The sequence below is a fragment of the Palaemon carinicauda genome, chromosome 7 (genome assembly GCF_036898095.1).
Source record: "Palaemon carinicauda isolate YSFRI2023 chromosome 7, ASM3689809v2, whole genome shotgun sequence".
Lineage (NCBI taxonomy): Eukaryota > Metazoa > Arthropoda > Malacostraca > Decapoda > Palaemonidae > Palaemon > Palaemon carinicauda.
Window position 1 is genome coordinate 153,951,188 of NC_090731.1, and position 22,299 is coordinate 153,973,486.

General features: G+C 37.2%; 1 protein-coding gene across 25 annotated transcripts in view; it reads left to right on the forward strand.

The window, feature by feature from the left end:
• osp (outspread) overlaps window positions 1-22,299 on the forward strand; it is a 305,916-nt gene that overhangs the window by 225,068 nt on the left and 58,549 nt on the right. For 11 of the 25 annotated variants that reach the window (XM_068376990.1, XM_068376991.1, XM_068376995.1 and 8 more), the window contains 7 exons: window positions 504-665; window positions 7,820-7,995; window positions 9,597-9,912; window positions 13,042-13,245; window positions 13,820-13,921; window positions 16,641-16,793; window positions 18,641-18,868. In XM_068376990.1, coding sequence (XP_068233091.1) covers window positions 504-665; window positions 7,820-7,995; window positions 9,597-9,912; window positions 13,042-13,245; window positions 13,820-13,921; window positions 16,641-16,793; window positions 18,641-18,868 — 1,341 coding nt within the window. Of the gene's footprint in view, window positions 1-503; window positions 666-7,819; window positions 7,996-9,596; window positions 9,914-13,041; window positions 13,246-13,819; window positions 13,922-16,640; window positions 16,794-18,640; window positions 18,869-22,299 lie in introns of all 25 variants that reach the window. The other 14 variants (XM_068377010.1, XM_068377011.1, XM_068377013.1 and 11 more) reach the window with 10 other exon arrangements.

Below are 22,299 nucleotides of genomic sequence, written 5' to 3' on the forward strand. Positions count from 1 at the left end.
TTGTCATTATGAAACAATGATAGAGCCTCATATACAGCGAGAATGGTTGAAAAAAGAAAAAAACATACTCATGCAAACACTAAAAAGGCCTGAAAAACAGAAATTTTTTCATATATGAACTAAAACAAGAAATTATTTTTCTTCATTATATTCTATTGTATAATTTCCATTAAATCTCTTGTGGTCTAGGTCTTTATGTATTATTGTTCTCAAAGATTTACTTTACTTTCAATTATTTATTTTGTATGTATTTTCTATATATTGTAATAATCACCATACTGTACTATTAATTTGAGACAACAAAATTTCAACAATCTAGTCCCACAAGACCAGGACATTCCCATTTACTCCTTGCATTCTAAATCTAAAAACTGCAAATGTATCATTATGTATGTGTGTTTTTACAGTATCGTTAAATATAGTGATGTAGTGCAAAACTGCGCAGTACAGCAACCGACAGGTTTACCTATTAATTATTTGCTTTTCATGCATTTTTCCTATAGGATTGGAATAAGTACTGGTTTGTTTTAAGAGGCTCAGGGCTGACCTTCTATAGAGATCCAAGTGCAGAAGACAATGGTATCCTGGATGGAATCATAGATCTAGGTGTTGCAAAATCAATTGAGGAGTGTGAGGTCGGACGGAATTACGGGTTTATGATTATGGTAAGTCACTGAAGATTCTTAAGGTTTTTGGGAATTACAAAAAGTCCTCAACTTACAAACTTAATAGGTTCCCAGAAGCTGTGTGCAAGTTGAAGTTTATTAAGTTTTATGGCTAGGATAGGCTTCAACTAACTCACATGCCTATGATTTTCAGCTGTAAAAGTCAACAAATAGTCTTGTCTCATATTGCAAATGTTGTCTTGCTTACTGCATTAAATTGTATTATATTGTTTTCATACAGTATTTTGTTATGAACTTTTGATACAATATCTCGGATTTATGATTTCAGTTTGATTATTTTTGTATCTCCAGATGCTTGTAAGTTTAATTTTTCAATATTAAACTTACCCGATAATCATGTAGCTGTCAACTCTGTTGCCCGACAGAATTCTATGGAGGGATACGCCAGCTATCACAATACTAGAAGGGGGTGTTCTTACCAGCGCCACCTGTGGCCAGGTACTCAAGTACTTCTTGTTGACACCTCCTCAATTATTCCTCTGTCGTGCTTCTGACAAGACGTTCTGGGATACGCTTATGTTCTTGGAGTATTTTCACGACTTTGGTGAAGTATTTCTCTTTGATTTCGGCTGTCGCTTTACTGGAAACTTCTATTTTAGCTTAGTTAGCTTTTGGAATTAATTTGATTAATTTTGGTGACGAAGAGAGTATGAACTCTCGTTCACCTTTCAATGGCCGACCCTTCCCTTAGACGGAAGTGTTGGTGTCTAAGAGAGTATAGACTCTCTTTCTTAATTTTGCTTAACAAAAGTTATAGATTTATTTTATATCTCTCCGCCTCTTATAGGCCTCTTCGATTAACTTCCTTTTATTATAAACTTATTAAAATTAATTTTTATATTTGTTTATATTCGACCTTCCTAATAGTAGGCGGTCTTTTCTTGGTACCGAAGTTAATTATCGTGAGCCCGTCATTTCGGTTTTACCTGTTAACATATTATGCTATTTTAAGGTCTTTGAAAGAATTTCTTTGATAGTCTTGTACTTTTTCAAAGTTGAACTAACGTTTTGTTTGTCTCGGCAGTTGTTGACGTTCAGAACGTTTCAACTTGCACTCTATCGTTTCGATAGAGAAAGAATGTTCACGGTTTCACATTGCAGTAAGAGTAACCGTGTCTAGCGTTTTGTTCATTCTTTCTTAACTTAATGGTTTTGATCCTAATAAGGAACTTTTCTTTTTGGGAAATATTTCAGTTTTTTCCTTTAACAATAATATGTTTTAACGATATATATGATTGGGCTCTTCTCTCAGGTTCTAAGTCAAGAGAGAGAGAGAGAGAGAGAGAGATAGAGACGGAGGGAGAAAGAGGATAAACGTTTCCCTCAAGCCTGCCAGGCGTACGAGTAACGTCGTTATCGTTTTGCTCTTATCCCTAGTCTCTTTAGGGGAAGAAACTAAACGTTTCTAGAGTGATCTAGTGTTTAGTCTCTTTCCAGCCACTGAATTTTCTTTCATTAGATTTTTCTGTTACATTGTAATTCTGTTTTCGCAATTACTAACTTTTGAGAAGGATAGAATTGCGTGTTTCAGGTACAAACCACTTAAAGTTTCGAGTTCAGTGAAATAAGTGCAAACAGAAATCAAAGTGATAAGTGATTAGTGCAAAGTATGTCAGTGTTATGCGTGAGGGTACTTTTGTGCGCGCCAGTCGTCCTCCCAGTCCGGGACCTCTTGCAAGCTCCCAAGCCCAGGGGAGAAGCAATGTCGAAGGATTAAAGGGTTCGGCAGGCCTTGATCGGCGCACAGAAGTATCCTCGGTGGTTGTGGGCGTGTCTTACAGAGACCGTCACTCCCACCCGCAGACGATTGAGCCCTTATTTTGCTCGTCTGCAGAAGAGATTTAGAGGAGAAAATAAAGGCAGAGTTACGCTGGTCTCAGGTCTCAAGACCTCTTAAACGTAAAGTCCAGAACTATGCCAGACGTACGAAGTAAAGTTCAACAACCCGGATGCAGTCATTGGGTTAGCTCTGACTCTCCTCAGTCATCAGTTTGTCGGGCTGAGAGTGCTCCTACACTCCCCCCCCCTATGCTCGCTCCGCCTGATCGCAGTACCACCTGCCAGGCGTACGATGTTGTGGACTCTACTACAGTTCATGCAAGCACAGCTTTCGGGCCTGATGCGTGAGTGTCGTGCTGAGAGTGTTGCACCTCCTCCTCCTCCTGCACCGGTGGTGCACCAACCGCCTGCACCCGTTCAGCCTGTGCTGCACCCGCCTGCACCGGTGGTGCACCAACCGGCTGCACCCGTTCAGCCTGTGCTGCACCCGCCTGCACTCGCTGCACCCAGTCGCAACACCATCTGCCAGGCGTACGATGTTGTGGACTCTACTACAGTCCATGCAAGCACAGCTTTCGGACCTGTTGCGTGAGTGTCGGGCTGAGAGTGTTGCACCTCCACCTGCACCCTTTCAGCCTGTGCTCAACCCGCCTGCACTCGCTGCACCCAGTCGCAGCACCATCTGCCAGGCGTACGATGTTGTGGACTCTACTACAGTCCATGCAAGCACAGCTTTCGGACCTGTTGTGTGAGTGTCGGGCTGAGAGTGTTGCACCTCCCCTGCACCCGTTCAGCCTGTGCTCAACCCGCCTGCACTCGCTGCACCCAGTCGCAGCACCATCTGCCAGGCGTACGATGTTGAACCTCTTTCTGTGTTCGCTGTTCCCAGTGTTGTTCAGCCTCAGCCTTCTTTAAGGCAACCTTCGGTTTGGGATCAGGAGGATTACCCCACTCTTCCTCCTCCTCCCCTGGCTGCTCCACCGGTGGTGCAACTCTCGGTGGAGGTACAACCTCTTCCACCTGTGAGTCAGTCTCCTCAGCTGCTGCACCGAGCTCAACCCGTGCACCCTGATCCTGCGCCTCAGACACCTCTGCTTGCGGGAACTTTACCTTGTTCTGCGCAACCTCGGTCTCTTCACGCTCCACTCATACCACAGGAACAGGAACTTTCTGCACCTTCCACTGTTGTTGTTCCAGCTCGTTCTGACTCTGCTGTTCAGCATACCTTACCTCCATTTTCAAACCATGGCAAAAATATGAATCATGAGTTATGAATGTAAGGTAAACATTATGTTGATTTTTTAAACCCCATGCAAGCATGCATAAAGCACTCTAGCACTGGTCATGGAATTTCTGAGGAATGTTAAACGCCATGCACACGCTCTGCTTTCCTTACAGCAGGCTCTGCTTACAGCAGGCTCTGCTTACAGCAGGCTCTGCTTACTACATGCTCAGCATTCAGCATGCTCTGCATTCAGCATGCTCTGCATACAACACATGCTCTACATACAGCATGCTCTGCATACAGCATACTCTGCATTCATCATGCTCTGCATACCTTACCGCATGCTTCTCAACATATCTTGGGTTGTTGCCAACTCACTAGACTGTCAAGCAGTTTCATAACGTTGCCTTCTAGTCTGCTGCTTTTGCACCAGTGAACCCTCACTCAGAGAACTTAGCTTTTCTAGGATAAGGTCCCTGTAGATGAGAAAGTTCTTTTCTCCCTCCTTCTGATATTCCCTTGAGGACTCTGTCATTTGGAGGGAGCCTTTAGCTGCATAACCTCTTATGGACTTTTATTTAAGCATAACATGCTTACAGGGAAGGTAATGGTTCCACTTCAGCCGCTAATCCCGTCTGTTACCACATCTGCTCCCATAGACCTTGAGCTGTGTTGCATGACATGCAGTCCAAGCTTAGTCCTTGTTAGAGGATTTTTGTTTACGAAGTCAATGTGTCACGGGGAAGACGTTCAACAACCAACAGAAGGGACTTGTTGTGACGCAGTGCGGCAACCTCAGCAACCCGTTAAGGAGTTGTCTGTACGACCCAGATAGTCTAGACAGATTCGGGTTGTCACTGTACTTCCTCGCTTGCCCATGATTGTCAGTTTACAGACTGTGCAGCAGTATCATGACCTTGTGTCCGGCTCCGTCAGACGACTGGCTTTTAAGAGCTCCCACAAGTCGTCGCTGTCTGGAGATTTTCAAATGGACTATGGATCTGACCAAGAAACTGGGCCTCCTGGTCAATTTTGAGGAGTCTCAGCTCGTTCCATCCCAGACCATTGTTTCCTTGGGTATGGATCTTCAGAGTCGAGCTTTCGGACTTGTCCGTCGGCCCCAAGGATCTTCCAAGCCCTAGAATGCATCCAGAGCATGCTGAGAAGGAACCGATGCTTAGTCAGGCAGGGGATGAGTCTAACAGGGACACTTTCATCGCTGGCCCTGTTCATCGAGTTAGGGAGACTCCACCTCCGCCCCCTTCAGTATCATCTAGCTGCTCACTGGATAAAGGACATGACGCTAGAGACGGGCTCAGTTCCTGTTTCCGAAGAGATGAGGTCTACTCTAACGTGGTGGAAGAACAGCATTCTTCTCAAGGAAGGTCTACCTTTGGCTGTTCAGACCCCCGACCACCGTCTCTTCTCGGACGCATCGGACACGGGCTGGGGTGCGACACTGGACGGACAGGAATGCTCGGGAACATGGAATCGGGAGCAAAGGACACTTCACATCTATTGCAAGGAGTTGTTGGCAGTTCATCTGGCCTTGATAAACTTCAAGTCCCTCCAGCTTAACAAGGTGGTGGAGGTGAACTCCGACTACACCACAGCCTTGGCTTACATCTCCAAGCAGAGAGGGACTCATTCGAGGAAGTTGTTCAAGATCGCAAGGGACCTCCTCATTTGGTCAAAGATCGAAAGCTCACGCTGGTAACGAGGCTCATTCAGGGCGATATGAATGTCATGGCAGATCGCCTCAGCCGTAAGGGTCAGGTCTTCCCCACAGAGTGGACCCTTCACAAGAATGTTTGCAGCAGACTTTGGGCCCTGTGGGGTCTGCCAACCATAGTTCTATTCGCTACCTCGATGACCAAGAAGCTCCTCTTGTATTGTTCTCCGATTCCAGACCCAGCAGCAGTTCGCGTGGATGCCTTTCTGCTGGATTGGTCCCATCTCAACCTGTATGCATTCCCGCCGTTCAAGATTGTCAACAGGGTACTTCAGAAGTTCGCCTCTCACAAAGGGACACGGTTGACGTTGGTTGCTCCCCTCTGACCCGCGAGAGAAGGGTTCACCGAGGTACTGCAATGGCTGGTCGACGTTCCCAGGACTCTTCCTCCTAGAGTGGACCTTCTGCGTCAACCTCACGTAAAGAAGGTACACCCAAACCTCCACGCTCTTCGTCTGACTGCCTTCAGACTATCGAAAGTCTCTCAAGAACTAGAGGCTTTTCGAAGGAGGCAGCCAGAACGATTGCCAGAGCAAGGACGACATCCACTCTCAGAGTCTATCAGTCTTAATGGGAAGTCTTCCGAAGCTGGTGCAAGGCCAATGCAGTTTTCCTCAACCAGTACCACTGTAACCCAGATTGCTGACTTCCTGTTACATCTAAGGAACGTAAAATCCCTATCAGCTCCTACGATCAAGGGTTACAGAAGTATGTTGGCAGCGGTTTTCCGCCACAGAGGCTTGGATCTTTCCCCCAACAAAGATCTACAGGACCTCCTTAGGTCTTTTGAAACCTCAAAGGAACGTCGGTTGTCCACTCCAGGCTGGAATCTAGACGTGGTCCTAAGGTTCCTAATGTCATCAGGATTTGAACCGTTCCAATCAGCCTCTTTTAAGGACCTCACATTAGAAACTCTTTTCCTCGTGTGCTTAGCAACAGGTAAAAGAGTAAGTGAGATCCACGCCTTCAGCAGGAACATAGGTTTCACATCTGAAACGGCTACATGTTCCTTGCGGCTCGGTTTTTTTTTTTTTGGCTAAAACGAGCTTCCTTCCCGTCCTTGCCCTAAGTCGTTCGAGATCCCAAGCCTGTCCAACATGGTGGGGAACGAACTAGAGAGAGTACTTTGCCCTGTTAGAGCTCTTAAGTACTATTTAAGAAGGTCAAAACCATTACGAGGACAATCAGAAGCCTTATGGTGTGTTATCAAGAAGCCTTCTCTACCAATGTCTAAGAACTCAGTTTCTTACTACATCAGGCTTCTGATTAGAGAAGCAAATTCTCATCTGAAGGAAGAAGACCTTGCTTTGCTGAAGGTAAGGACACATGAAGTGAGAGCTGTGGCTACTTCAGTGGCCTTCAAACAGAACCGTTCTCTGCAGAGTGTTATGGATGCATCCTATTGGAGAAGCAAGTCAGTGTTCGCATCATTCTATCTCAAAGATGTCCAGTCTCTTTACGAGTACTGCTACACCCTGGGTCCATTCGTAGCAACGAATGCAGTAGTAGGCGAGGGCTCAGCCACTACATTCCCATAATTCCATAACTTTTTAACCTTTCTCTTGAATACTTTTTATGGGTTGTTCGGTCGGCTAAGAAGCCTTCCACATCCTTGTTGATTTGGCGGGTGGTCAATTCTTTCTTGAGAAGCGCCGAGGTTAAAGGTTGTGATGAGGTCCTTTAGTATGGGTTGCAGCCCTGTATACTTTAGCACCTTTGGGTTGATTCAGCCTCCAAGAGGAACGCTGCGCTCAGTAAGGAAGACGAACTTAAAAAAGAGACAGAGTAACGGTTCAATTCGACTTCCTTACCAGGTACTTATTATTTCATTGTTATTTGAGATAACTGTTATATGAAATATGGGATACTTAGCTATCCTTTAATCTTGTACACTGGTTTTCACCCACCCCCCTGGGTGTGAATCAGCTACATGATTATCGGGTAAGTTTAATATTGAAAAATGTTATTTTCATTAGTAAAATAAATTTTTGAATATACTTACCCGATAATCATGATTTAATTGACCCTCCCTTCCTCCCCATAGAGAACCAGTGGGACCGAGGAATAATTGAGGAGGTGTCAACAAGAAGTACTTGAGTACCTGGCCACAGGTGGCGCTGGTAAGAACACCCCCTTCTAGTATTGTGATAGCTGGCGTATCCCTCCATAGAATTCTGTCGGGCAACAGAGTTGACAGCTACATGATTATCGGGTAAGTATATTCAAAAATTTATTTTACTAATGAAAATAACATATTTGTGGAATGAAGAACTTCTTGAGTAAAATTAGCAACAATGGGTCATAACTTGGTATTGTATCCATGTCCTGATAGATGACTTTCTGTGGAATTTTAGGTGTGTCAATGAAATATGTATCAATAAATTCTTTCTTTTACAGACTTGGGAGGAGAAAAAGTATGTATTTTCTGCTGTCACATCGGGTATACGTGGCAACTGGATACAAGCCTTGAGAAATGCAGCTAACCTGAAAGAATCCAAAGACCGTCCTCTGACTTTAGGAGAGCAGATAGAAAGGGAAATCGTTGCCAAAAAGGATCGTCACACCTCGCAAAAGTAATTCCTGTTAACTTTTATAAGTTTACATTCTTTGCATCTTCATTAGTTTTTTAGCTAACATCTTTCAAATAACATTACATTGAAAATAAGTACTGTACATGTCTTGATATGTTTCATTGTTAGATGTTAAGTATTTTCAATTTCTCCATAAATCCATTACTTGAACATAGCTTAATTTTCCTGTCATTTAAAATCTCAGGCATTCATTTCATTGAAGAGAATAAAACAACAAATTCCTCCACTAGATAACTGAGTTTTGAAACTTATCAAGATTACTATGTCATTTCCTTTTATTTTTCATCATCTGTGACATGTAATGGGGTGTCCAGGTTTATGTGATTTATGGCTGGAATTCATAAGTTACAAGCATCTTTTGCATTCCTTAAATGATTTAATGAATAAATTTATTTTTTTCAACTTTGTATGCTTTAGGCAATAGTAGAACCATTTTAGAGGTTCTAATTTCTCATTTCCTTAACTGTTTTCCCAAAATAGCTGCTTACAGAATTGTTAGTGTGTGTTGTTTGGTCACTCATCCATTCATTATCTTTGTCCCGTCTTCTAAGAGGCTTCCAGTCCAACTCTTTGTCTCCCCTGTTCTCTTGAAGACCTTGGTTTTCCTTACTCTGTTCTTTTCATTTTACTGTAGAATGGTATCTTAAGATTTCACATGACTCTAAATAAGCTAATAAAGTAATGAGTTTGCAAAAAAATGTGATCTTTAATCAAAAAAGTGTTTTGAAGTTTTACAAAAAACTAATAAAACAAAAGTAAACTGTATATTGTAAAGTAAGCGGAAAGAAAAAAAAGCATTAATGTTTAAGGGATCCCAAAGATCTGGAGTAAAAATGGTAGAGGGTCCTTTTAAAGATCTGGATTTTAGTAAAATTTTAGGAAAGATTAGCGCATGTTGTGAGACTTGATAATTCCCTTGGATATCTCCTAATGGGGTTATCATCATAAACTATACGCTATTTTTTCAAGGTGATCTCCCTGTTATATTTATTAAAACAGTGATTAAAAAGTTTGTACACAATTAATTTGATAGCTTTTATACAATTAATTTTAGAGAGACTTCAATGAATTTTCCTTTAGGGATCAATTTTTTTCTATTTTCTGTGCTCCTTATTCTCTCTCAAATTGTCTTTGAACAAGCACTATAATACTATATTTTACTATGGATAAATAGCTTTATTAGCTGAAAATATTTACCATATACCTATTACCTTAGTATTTTAATCTTGTATTTATTATATTCTAGTATTGTTACTAAGATTTTAACTAAATTAATCTGTATGATCCCAAGTTTATGTTAATAGTTTATGTATTGTAGAACTTCTTTTATAGTTTAGCATTATCTTGTCTCTGCTATACTTTCTAAATTTGGCTTTTATGGGAAAAAAAATGGAAAAATGCAATACGTAGGTCCAGATCTTAAAATTCCAATCATTGAACCCCAGACCTTTGAGGGATTACTTCATGTTTTTATATCATTACCTAAATGAAATTCTAGTTTTAAACATCTTTAATTATTGTGAAGAACTTTGAAATATTTTATGTAATTACCAGTTTCAGGTAATCTTGAGCATTTATTTCAGTTCAACTTTTGAAAGTATGGCTGCTGAACGTGACCAAGGTAGTGACATGCATAATGACTCCATATCATCTGCCAACAGTCGCTGTGTGTTTTCATCAGATGATGAGTATAAGACGGCATCCGAAACGTCAGGTTGCGGCGGTCGTATACACAACAATGAAGATTATTTTGAGTGGGGTGAGAAAGAGGGAAACATCATCAGAAAATGTCACAGAAAACCCTTTAACCTTCCAAAACCTAGTAGCACATCAACTGGCAGCAGTGGCACCCTTCCAGGTTCCCCACCTCTTGCACGTACACTCATTTCTCGGGTGAAAGGTGGTTTTTTCTCTCTGGTATTAGAGCTGCAATTAACCCGACTGGCTTCTGTTTGATTCTGCATCGCTATTTAAAGCTCATTCATTATGCATAATCATTTATAGGTTTTTTCCTTGAGTATTTTGAGTGTTTATACTTTTATTTTATTTAGATTATACTTTAGATATTGATTCATTTTCTTTTAATTTTGCAATGCAGGTAAAACTTCATATTTAAATTCCACAGGTCCCTAATTGCTATATTTTATATTTAAATTTTTTTTTTTTTGCAATGTAGCAACGCAGCATTGGCTCCCTTTTGCATACAAGAGGTTTTTTTTAGCTGTGTGTTGTTACCATTTCCACACGTGCTTCTTACTTATCAGGCTTTGCACTCATTGGAAAAACCGAGTTAAAGTTGCCACATCAGTGTCCATCAAATTTGATTGCACTTCTAGACTATTTGCACATAGAATGTGGAATACTCTCCTTATGTATATTTCTAAAAATCATTTAACTTTTTTTTTGTCATATCTTAAGAAGGAGAGTCCATTAACACTTTTCTTTAACAAAGTCTTATTTTTGTCAGGCTTCACATACAAAGTATTTATTTAGGAATATATATCGACTATAAATTTCTGATATAATTCTTGTATTCTCATTGAGTTTTTTTTCATGACTTGGTAGAATCATAAATAATTCATGTAGCTAGCAACTTTTTTACATTTTAATGTCTGCATTCTTTCTTTCAATTTAGGAAACAAAATTGCCTTATTTCAAGTTACCATCTGGCCCACAAGGTTGCTGTGTAAATTTTAAGAACTGTATGGAATTCTTTCCCTGCTTAAGCTTTTTAGATTTTTCAAGCTATTAAGTTACTGGTGGGTAGAAGGACACCTCTTTCCTGGGGGTTTCAAATATTTTTTCTTTCTTTTTTGCTTTCTATCTATTGGTGGTTTGGATTATGACATTTATTTGTCATTCCTGTTGAAGTTAGAATAGCTAAGGGTAAAAATCATAATTCCATTTACATGTATCATCATATTTTGCAGCTTTTGTTAGTATTGTTTCAAATTTCATAAAGAAATCTGTTCTATAGCTTAACTAACAGCACACTATCTTTCTTTAGTTATAGTGTAATGTAATGCAAGCCATTTTTTCTTTGCAATTTGAATTGGAAAATATTTGCTTGGCTTCTTGCACTGTCTAAAAAACAAGTTCTTTCTTATTTAGTTTATACTATCATATCTGCAACACATTTTTAGCATTTCAAGAGGTTTCTATTTGTTGCTTATTTTAGTCTTTTCATGCAACTAAAATATTTTTGTTTAAGCAGTTAGGGCCTAATATTTCAATAGAAATAAAGATATCCTTTAATCAAATTTCTTTATCTTTTTTTTTTTTTTTTTTTGGTAGGGTTACTGGTTCATTACTGCATGGCTTACTTTTATTTTTTGTTTTTAGGAAAGAGCTGCAAAATTGATATGATAGATTATTTTGCACCTAACTCTTTCTTGAATTGGTAATATGTTTTGCTATAGTGTTAGATTTTTTCTTAAAAAAGGAAATTATCAGTCAGCTATTATTGTCTTGGAAGTTATTGGTAGCTAAAGGAGGCCTGGCTATTACTTATATTATGATGCTAGAGGGATATCTCTAGCGTATGCCATACTAGTGTAAAAAAAAGCTTTCACACTAATACTTGGTATCTTTGGTTGATTAATGAATATCACCTATTTTGGAAGGATGGTTATACTGTAATTAGAATGTATGGTCCTTTGGTCTTGTTAGATGGTTAGGCATGTATCTATTACAGGAGTCTTTTCCCATAAAGGACTTTGGGAAGCTACGTCTGTAGGTGAGGGAAAGGTCCCAGCATTCCATTGTAGCCTCTTGGAACGATGGAATTAGAAGTTTTCTACTAAAAATAGTTTATATCATGAGGAATAGGACTGTATTGTTGAAAATAATATAAAAGTGACCTATGCTACAGGTAGTAAATTTTAACAAAGATTTAGGTCTAAAACATTAATGCATAGGAGAAAAAAAAATTCAAATTATTGGAAACAGAAGAAGATTGCACATAGTAAAGTGGAAACATTAAAAAACGTATCTGCAAAATCTGTCCAGATCTTCTCAAAACCCGAGTCTTCCAGGTGCTGATCTATGTAATTTTCTTGTACTGTACCTGTACTTTGACGAGATCAAATATATTCATTTCAGTATATGTTTATTGAGAATCTCTAAAAAATAAATCATTATCCTCAATAAATGACACAATAAGGAATCATGAATCTAAGAATAATTTAAAACAAAACCCAATGTAAGATTGTGGTATGCTTCATAAAATAAGAGATTGTTTCATTAAACTATATGTAATTTCATCACCTTTGACTGTGTCACACTTGTTTGATCCACATATATTTGTTGAAAAGTTTATATGTATGACCCAATTCTTACATGAATGTCCAAAATTTAACTGACCGCAAATCAATCAAGGAAATTTTGTCAGTTTTCATAAATTAGCCCAATGAGAAAGAAGTATTTTAATCAGGTTTTCTAGTTTGCTACCCAGTTAATTTTTATAATAAATTTTAGTGATATTCAGGCGGTCTATGCATTTTTTGAAGCCAACAAAGACCACTAAAATTTTCATTTTCTTCCTGTTTAGAGTAGGTGTTTTGAAAATGTGATAATAATAGGACAAATTAGGAAAGTAATTTTAGACCGCTCAGTTATTAGGAGGCAGCAGTTGCTTTAAAAGTTACATTGAAATTGTTAAGAGGGGGACCTTATTTTTAGCCAGATTTTAAAGGGTTAGCTATTTTGTCAGAGATTAGCATGTACTGTGATTAAATACATTTGCACTATGGATAAAAGATGTTCTCGATAATTGCTTGTACACTTGTATAATTTTATGATAATTCTTTTTGGATAATCCATTATCAATGGAGGCTAATTTTACAATTTGACCTTTGCAACATGGTTTTGCTTATGATTTTATGTAATTCCAAATCAGTTCTCTGAGTATATTGAAGAAACAAAATTACTGTACTGCATTCTGTGTCATGAATTTACAGTATATGAAATGTGACAATATTTTGTATAACATTGTGAAGTAGTTATTCTCAAAAGAAATTTATCACTGCTGGCGTGACAGAGCGTGCAAGATCTAGATCCAGTTCAAGATCTCGGGCAAGCAAAAGGTCACGATCGTCTCCTCCGTCATCTAGACGAAGTACAAGAGATGACTTCCCATCAATAACACGGGAGGAAGTTCTGACGACCTGTTTCTCAGAGTCAGGTTCTCTTCAGTCAATCACAGATTTGGATGACAAGTTACGTCCAGAAAAGGTAAGGCTTAAAATTCCAGTCTCTTCTCATTTCGTTTTAATCACTTATCCATTCTGTTCTTGTTTGTTATTTCTGTATCAGTGATAATGAGAGATGTAGAACATTCCATTCATTAAAACCTCTTTGTTGCACTTGTGTCAATAGAAAACTATCATTGTTTTCTAAGCAATCACCACTTTTGTTACTTTTCATTAATCTAGCTTGATTATTGAACTCTAAACTAAACAATCACATTAAGTTTATAATGGTACAAAGAGGTTTTTTCAAGTATCCACTGAAATTTACTTAGAACAATGTTTCTTCTTTTGGGTGACTTCAATGTTCACACATTCAGCTTCATTAGACAGATATGGAGAAGCTTCAGGCTTTGAAGTACATCAAGATTAATCAGATAGTTCTTGTTTGGCCATGATTGAGTTAGTAATTGGTTCTTATTTGCAATGCTGTAGCATAGCCTATGGTGCTTCCTTAACATTAACAGTAAGCGTTAGTGTTTTCTCTGGTAAATATGAAGAAATCCTCTTAATAGTACAGTCAGTTTTCAGATGATTAAAATATTTCACTTTCTTTGCAGGAGAGTAGTGCTACAACCCTCACAGGTTCTGGCGATGCGTTATTAGTAGACCTCCTTGAGACACAAGTTGAAAGTCTCAAAGCAAAGTTGGAGCAAACTCAGGTTAGCTGTTGAAATATTTAGTACAGATTTTATATGATTTTTGTCTAATTAATGGTTTTTTTATTTCTTGAAAAAAAAATATTAAACTAATTTATAGGTATGATATAGTACAGTAATGTATGCATATGTAATAAAAGCTATGCTGTGTGAAATCGATGGTTTAGAATAAAGATTATTTGTTGCATCATAACTCCATTAATCATTTAGGTGCCCATATTCATATCTGGAATGTTCCCAAGCTCATTCAAGGTTTTTCTTCTCAGATAGTAGAAGGTATTTCCCTAGGCACGTACCCTCCAGGTACTCTGGTATGTCTCAACCAACAGCATTATTTTTCATGTATCTTTGGTGCTGATGATACTACTCTCATTCCTCAGATCATTGAGATTTAGGATTTCCAAAGAATCTTCTTTGTTCCCTTCACTTATTACTGTGCTTTCCACATAATGAAACATTATGTGGAAAGCAATATTTGTTAATATTTCTATTTTTTTTATAGTGAATTATTAATTTCTTATAATTTCTGATATTAGGGATTATAATTTCAATTACAAATGTTTAAAAATAAGAGTACTGTATACATGTATTCATGGCCTGTGGAATCCATCCAGTGAATTTCCTTTTCCATTTGGGAAAGATTGCTTTAGTTTACGAGCATTTTAGTTTGTGAGTTTGTTCTCAGAATGAATTAAACTCGAAAACAGAGGTACTACTGTACCATAGCAAAAGTAAATGGACAGTTTTTTCAGCTTTGGTGTATTTATATTTGGGGGGACTTTTTATGGGATTTTGGTTTCAACATTGTATTTAACTTATTCTACTTGTATTTTTTAAGGGTCCTATCTCCCTAATATAAAAGATCTGCCTTGTTTTCCATAAGTAGGTTATTCTTTATATTTTGGTTCGTGTATTATTGTATTTGTTTAATTTGATTTTAGTTTATCAGTTATGCCTTTTCCTACTCATAATTGTATCTAATTTTGTTTGTTAGATATTTCTGGATTCAGTTTCTTTTTCTACATCACTAATCATATATATTGTGTAAAGTAGTACAGGTAGTGATTTATGGTATACTCCGGTTTGATAGTTTCTTCCTGTCCAATGATTTTCCGTTATATTTTGTAATTTTACAGTATTCAGTACTGATACTTGTCATATATGTTAAGGCTTTCCTAGCAAGGCTTGCTATGCATATATGTATGAGATGCGCTGCAAGTTGTCACCAAGTACAGTAGTTTTGCTTTGTGTAGAGGAAGTATGAGATGAGGTGTTCAAGGAAAGCTGCACAAAAAAATGTCTTCAGCTTTTATAGTGATTGGTCTTTCTGATACCAACATTTTATCTTTCTTTACGGCTGGGGTGAACTATTTCTGGTAATTTTTTAAAGTCCCAGCTAGGTATTAGTTTGTACTGTGCCTGACCTTCAACTGCTCTGCTCTACCTGCAACTTCACTTTTGTTGATCGGTCTGTTGATGAAACTTTTTGTGTCACATTTACCTGCTTGATATTATTTTGCAGTAACTGATCAAGCAGATTTGACCACAATTTTTTAGTACACATATATGGCTTGACTGAAAAATACTCTTTGTTTTTATGGCTAACACTATGCAGAAGTAACTGAAGGACTTAAAAGATATAACTTACTCCTATGACTCCACCTGTAGTGACCGTTCCTATTTTAGCAATAGACACTCCCAACAGTCACTACTGCACCAATGTTGGGAAGCTACTCAGGCCGTCACTGCAGCCCTAGGTGTTGATGTTGCTTTTCTTGCGGCATGAGTACCTGCTAACCAATTTCGTTTGTCATCTATTTGTTGCCAATCACACTCAAGACCGATATCCATCTTCCGCTCCTTATTGGAGGACTGACTTGTGTTTCTTCAGTTTCCATCATTGACAAGTTTATGATTGATGAGGATGCGATGATCCAAACTTGTTATAAAGCAAAACCCTTTTCATCATAAGAATCCATTGATCATTTAATGGGTTCCCATTTCATTGCACTGCAGCAGCGTACACGAAAAGTGAGGTTACTGGTTGAAACATACCTGTGAATACAGATGGCACATGCATGTAGAAACTACCTCTTGTCTGAAAAGCTAAAGAATCTTTAAGTTTGGAACATCCTGGACACTGATATAGGCATACCGTATATTGTATAATATATGATTATTGGCTTTATATGAGAAAAAATTTTTGGTTCTGTAAAAACATGGCTTTTATATGATTAAATTGCTCATATCTAATGGTACTAAGGGATTTTTCATACCAGCATGTTAATAATGGAGTTTTTAAAGTTTACAGTGATTTGTATACATTTTCAATAGCTTTTTTTTTTATCCTGTGAAGAGTAAATTATTTTACAAGAATTTTTCTAGGTATTTAGGCTTATATGAGCACGTTCTAATGTGTAAGTACTGAAGCATAATTTGAATTTATCAAGTGTGTGACAGCTGACTAAATTTGACACCTAGCTCTGTTAGGTAGATAAATTGTTAAACGGTATTTTCGTATTGAAACAATATTTTGTGTTGAAGAGAGACATGGTTATGACTCCTTTGCCAAAAGTATTCCATCACTTACTAAAAACGATGACAATTGCTGTTGAAATTTGCTTGTAAACCAAAGAAGTAAGTGAATGGGAAGTATTCAGAGGCTTATCAGACTATGACTGACTAGAGACTATACTGTACTACCATATGGTACATTAATCAGGCTGACTATCTGGAGCTCCATAAAGAGAATTCGGGCCTCAAGACACGTCTGCGTGCTGGAGGAGGACCTTCATCCTCTAATACAGTCACTGGTGCTCACCTTCATCACCACAACCATCACCTCCACCACTCTGACCTAGACCTGCTTCAACAGGTACTTTATTCTTTAGGCACCAGCAGTTTTTGTAATGGACACTGGAAATTTCTCCTGAGTGTATCACTTTCTCTCGTAGTTTTTGGAATGATCCATAAGGACACATGCAAATATTGGCATGCAAAACGAAGAAAATATTTAACAGCTTGTGGTGGTTAGGGGAACATTCAACAGCTCTTCTCTGCTCTTCTACCAGAATAACTACAGCAGTTTCTCCATTAAATATGTATTGAGTGTTTTGGCTTAATTTGCAGAATGTTCTGTTGGAAAAAACACCAATAGATTGTTGTGATTGTCACCTTGAAAATTATTAGCAAGATAGATATGATTTCTGACACAATTTACTTATGCAAGGTGTATCATCAGTAAAAACCACTTCATGTTGGTAAATTTTGAATTGCTACGAATTTAACTGGGCTCAGCCTTGAATTGATCCAGCACAGAAACAGCAAAGCACTTAATGCAGGAAGTTAGCCTCAAAATGGATGCACAGTTGCACACACTTCTTGAAATACTCTCCACTGTTTTAATTTGATGGACATTTTTATGAGCACCACATATGTACACTACCAGCACCCTGGCCTGCATGAATTTTAAATGCACACAGCAGTTTTTCTTATCAAGAGAAGCAAATGATGCCTTTCATTAAGAATCTTGCTGAAAACTATACTGAGTTAGAAGTCAACTGTTTTTAACTTCTTTTAAAAAACACTGTGGATTCTGGTATTTCTAAAATCAGTAGATTGACCAAGATGCCTTCCCTAATCTATTCTGACAGTATGGAAAGTGAGACTTATTTTAATAATTAAAACATTTTGACTTTTGTAGTTTCAACGTTTTGACTAACAATCTCAACCTTAAGTGGCTCTATATCAGATTTGGTGACCCTTAACATTTTGAAAAAATCCTATTTTAATTTTCCATTAGAATTAATTTGTATACTGTATTCCTGTGGGATTTATTTTTGTTACTTTCTTTACAAGATCATTATATTATCCTCTTTTGAATGGTACAAGTTGATTCACTCCTTCTCAAGTATGAAGTTGTGTGTCATTGTACTTTTTAATACAGTATATTTTAACACATTTTAATTATGGTAATTTTGAGTTTAACAGCCTGTGATCTCAAATTACGATAACATTATTTATTTATATGATTTCCTCCCAACCTATATCTTTAAATTTGAAGTGTATTGAAATATAGTACAATATTTCTTGAGAGCTTAAAATCTTTCATTCAAATGTTCTATAAATATTTTAATGTTAACTTGATTTTATAGATTGTTGTTTATTTTGAATGTAGAGTAGGGTACAAGTGAATGATATAAAAATGTATGAAATTCTTTTGAACAGTGTAACTTAATTTCATATTATTAATGTAGAATACAAATGAATTATAAAGAAAGGTATGAAATAATTTTTATCAAAGAAACTTCTTGAAAAAATTGATAGTTAGACTAGACTGTTGGTAAAGAGCGAGAATAAGAGATAAAATGAAAGATTCATACAGATTGTTCTTTACCTTTTACAGATTTATACTACAGTATTGCACATATTTATAATTTATTTAGTCTCTAGTGTTGATTGACATGTAAATAAAAATAGAAGTGTAATATAATTATACTGAAGTAAGTTTTGCTAGAATTTACAGCTTTGTAAACAGTAAACTCCTTTGCTTTATGTCTGTTAATGCATTCAAGTGTTATGTCTGCAGAGTTTTATATTTTTTATAATAGGACAAATAGAGAAAATGCTCTTGCTAACTACAAAAATGTCTCGCTTGCTACAAACATGTCTTCTGTGTACAGTAGTCAGTATGCTGGTAGAATGTGCATTTTTCTCTTGCAGTCTCCTTCTAGTAGGTCAAGAGCAAAGCTTGAAGTTAGTCTATCTGAATCTCGAGAAACCATAACTTCCCTTACTGATGACCTGAATCGTCTCCGTAAAAAGTTGGAAGTTTGCGAAGGGGATTTGGACAGGTCAGAACGGGAAGTTGATAAGTTGAGACGAGATAAGGAGGAGATGTCCTCTGATACTCACAGCTTGAGACAGCGTGTGTCAAGTCTTGAAATGCAGGTAATTAGCTTGGAAGTAATTAGGCGGTGTACACTACTTGTAAGTTTTTCTAAGTTTTCATAGGGTTATTTTAGTGTTGCTATTATGCAGTTCTTTTTTTGTTTATTTTCTTATCGGAAAAAGATTTTTTTTAGCTGTAAATACAGTACATGAAGTTTTGTGAGGTCTCATGTATATATAAATTTATATATATATGTTTACTTTTTTTAAAGAATATCTTAAGTCAGAAAGCTACAGTTGTCTTGGAAACCGAGTGATTATTTCAAGAGGTGACAAATAAGTCTTAATAGAAGAGTGAATCAGAAAAGACAACAAGAATGTATTTCTTTGAAGATTTTGTAGGCCTCAAGGGTGACCTATATCTGTTAAGCTCTTGTAAAGGAAGAGGGAAATTAAGAAGAATTTTATGGTTTTGTATGAACGACCCAGGAGTTTGGTCTTGTCGGGATGTTTGGGCTAATGGAGATATTTTGACCATCATCCTTTGATTCTAAAATGAGGTAGAAATTCTTTGGAATTTAACCAGGTCATAGTGAGAGGCCTTCTTGAATTGCTTATAGGGAGATTTTGTGAGACTGAAGAAACCAAGGATAGGGTCCAATTCGAGAGAACTTGTTATAGTATCCTCATGATATAAGTTTCTCAAAAAGCTATTGAATTTTGGTGGAGTTTTGAAACCCAATTCATGAGACAAGAAATTGTGGAATATCCCTAATGACCTTTGAAAATTAGATGCAGATATCCAGATATTTTCCTAGAAAGCACTAAAAAGGTCCATTATATATTGTTGAATATGTATGAAATCTAGTGATCTTTTTTCACAAAAATCATTGGAAATACATCTGCAATTTATTAAATATTTTGACATTAATTTTATGAAGGAGATTGGAGAATAGTGATGAAATTCGTGGAAAGGTTTGTTAGATAGCAAAGGCAGTCCATAAACCACTTCAATCACAGCCACTTTATGACAAGAGAGTTGTAATGATGTTTTCATATTGGGCTACAATTGAAGTTATCTCTATTATCTGATAGTCGGGGTATAGGTGGGTGACGGAAGCTTGCTTCATATTGCAAGTTACTAATTTGGTTTTGCTCATTTATGTGATCTTTATATTCCATATTTAAATGAAGCCAGTTATAACTACAATGAATGTTGTGGAATATATATGGTACATAAACTGAAATAAATTTGCCAAAGAAGTTTATCTCACCAAGTACTCTTTAATGTTGGTTCCATCTTATTTCTTGTGTATACAGTAACTGTTTAGGTAGTAGAATAGCTTATAAATGATTTAGTTTTCATAAAGTAATGATGCAGTTCTTTTCAAAAAGGTTGTTTCTATATTCTTTCACTAATCATTTGGGTATGGAAATTATTTATTTTCATCTATAGCACACCGAGTTTCACTTTCACACTAACACTGTGTGAATAAAAATGAGTCTGTTGATTTCATCTGTAATTTATTTTAGGCATCATAAAATGTCATGACTCCAACTCTAAGCCCAGGTAATGCTGGATATGATTGTTGTCATTCTATGGAAAATAAGAACATTCTTGAATTGATAATCCACCTAAGTGACAAAGGAAACCTCTCCCAGAATCCCAGTTAATTACATAGCTTCAGAAAATAACTTGTAGCAATGCACACCATCTTCTTTTATTGCATTTATAATAAAAATTGGCTTCTGCACTGCTGAACTTTTCCACCCACACAGTATATAAATTGTTGATACCATCTAGTGTAGATTTTAGAGCTGTATTAAGTTATTTAGCATTAGAGGTTCCACACATTACCTCGTGTGTACATTAAGATGCACCCCTTTTAATAAGAATATTTTTATATTAAAGGCAAAACCTTTCTGACCTGCCCTTTTGGAGTCATATGTTTTGACTCAGTGGTGTGGTTAAACTTCTTAATATTTTTAATGGAGATTCACTTAATCATTTTTTATTCTATTACTTTTATTTCGGATATTTGTTTATCTATAGTGAAACATATTTTCACCCAGGTTATTTTGTGTATACATTATGTCAATTTTTAAGGCTGTCAACATGATTCTATAAAAATTTCTTTTATATTTCTACAAAATATTAAAGGAATGTCTGACTTGAATCTATGATGAATTGATTACCATTGGGTGGTAATTAAGATTCAGATTTCAACATAACTTTTTATGAAAAATAGGGTAATACAAGAGACTTTTGTTGCTGATTTGGAAGGGGATTTGGTAAGTGATTCTTATGTGAGAAGTGTGTAAGTTATTGATTCTTAGATATTGAATTTTCGAGAATACCTAGCTTAGCTTATAACTATTGAATTAATGTTAGTGATATTACTAGGCTTAAATGCAGAAATATACAGAAGTTTCCTGAAATTTCCTTGGATAGAGTACCAGCTAAGGACTAAATATAGTTAGGAAGTGTACTGTACATTTTGAAATGTCTATGTACATTTGTTCCTATCTATACAAAAACATTTTGTCCTTTGAAATAGTAACTGTCTTCAACGGAGGTGGAGCGGCCATTGAAATTGTTAACAAGGTATTAACGGCAGGTGGTGAGTGCAAGTGAGTAGTCCTCTCCCATCCGCCTGTTAAACTCTTTACTTTTGTCTCTGGCTGCAGTGAGTATGAACGTATTGCCGCATCCTATCCAAGACTGTTTAATATTTTTCCTTGACCTTGAGCTTAAATGGTGATAGCAGCTTTGTGTTGCATAATAATGAAATGAAGCAGGATTGCAAGTGTAAATTGGACACTGCTTCAATTTATGATAAACAGGTGATAGATCCAAGCACTACATAGGGGCATAATTGTTCACAATTATCCCCGTTTTACTGAGGGTAGATCGTGGTCTCCCATAGGTGGGTGTTTGCATTGAAGAGGAAGAAGGCTAAGTCTTCTCCAATGTTTTTCTTGATAACCCCATGAATTGCCAGAGAGAATGTTCAGCACTTTGCTCTCCTCATCAAGTTGCTGTAGCACCCATCATACACCTTCTGATGTCCATGTGTGGAAGAGCTAGACACTTCCCTTCACCTTTCCTTCCTGGAGGATGAACTACAACTCCTCCTTTAAATGGGGAACAGTACTGTGGTATCCTGTGTTGAGATATTTCCTTGAGGTCGTCATTGCAAGCCTTTGAGCAGTCAGCAGCCACAGTCCTGTGGTTAAGGAACCTCAGCCCCATGCTAAGGCACAAGGTCAATATTTCCTCCTTACCTTGATCATCAGTAGGAAAAGTATGAAGGACTCCTTCCGGCTCTGCTTTGATCAATGCTAGAGATCCTTCTTACCTTGAGGCTTACCGGGTTGGTTCAGCCTTATTCCTTGATTACTTAGCAGATTCTGTCTTTTGGTCAGAACACTAGGTTTGCAGGGAAAGATTAGATTTCCAGAACAGCCAGACAGACCCTCTATCCCTATGA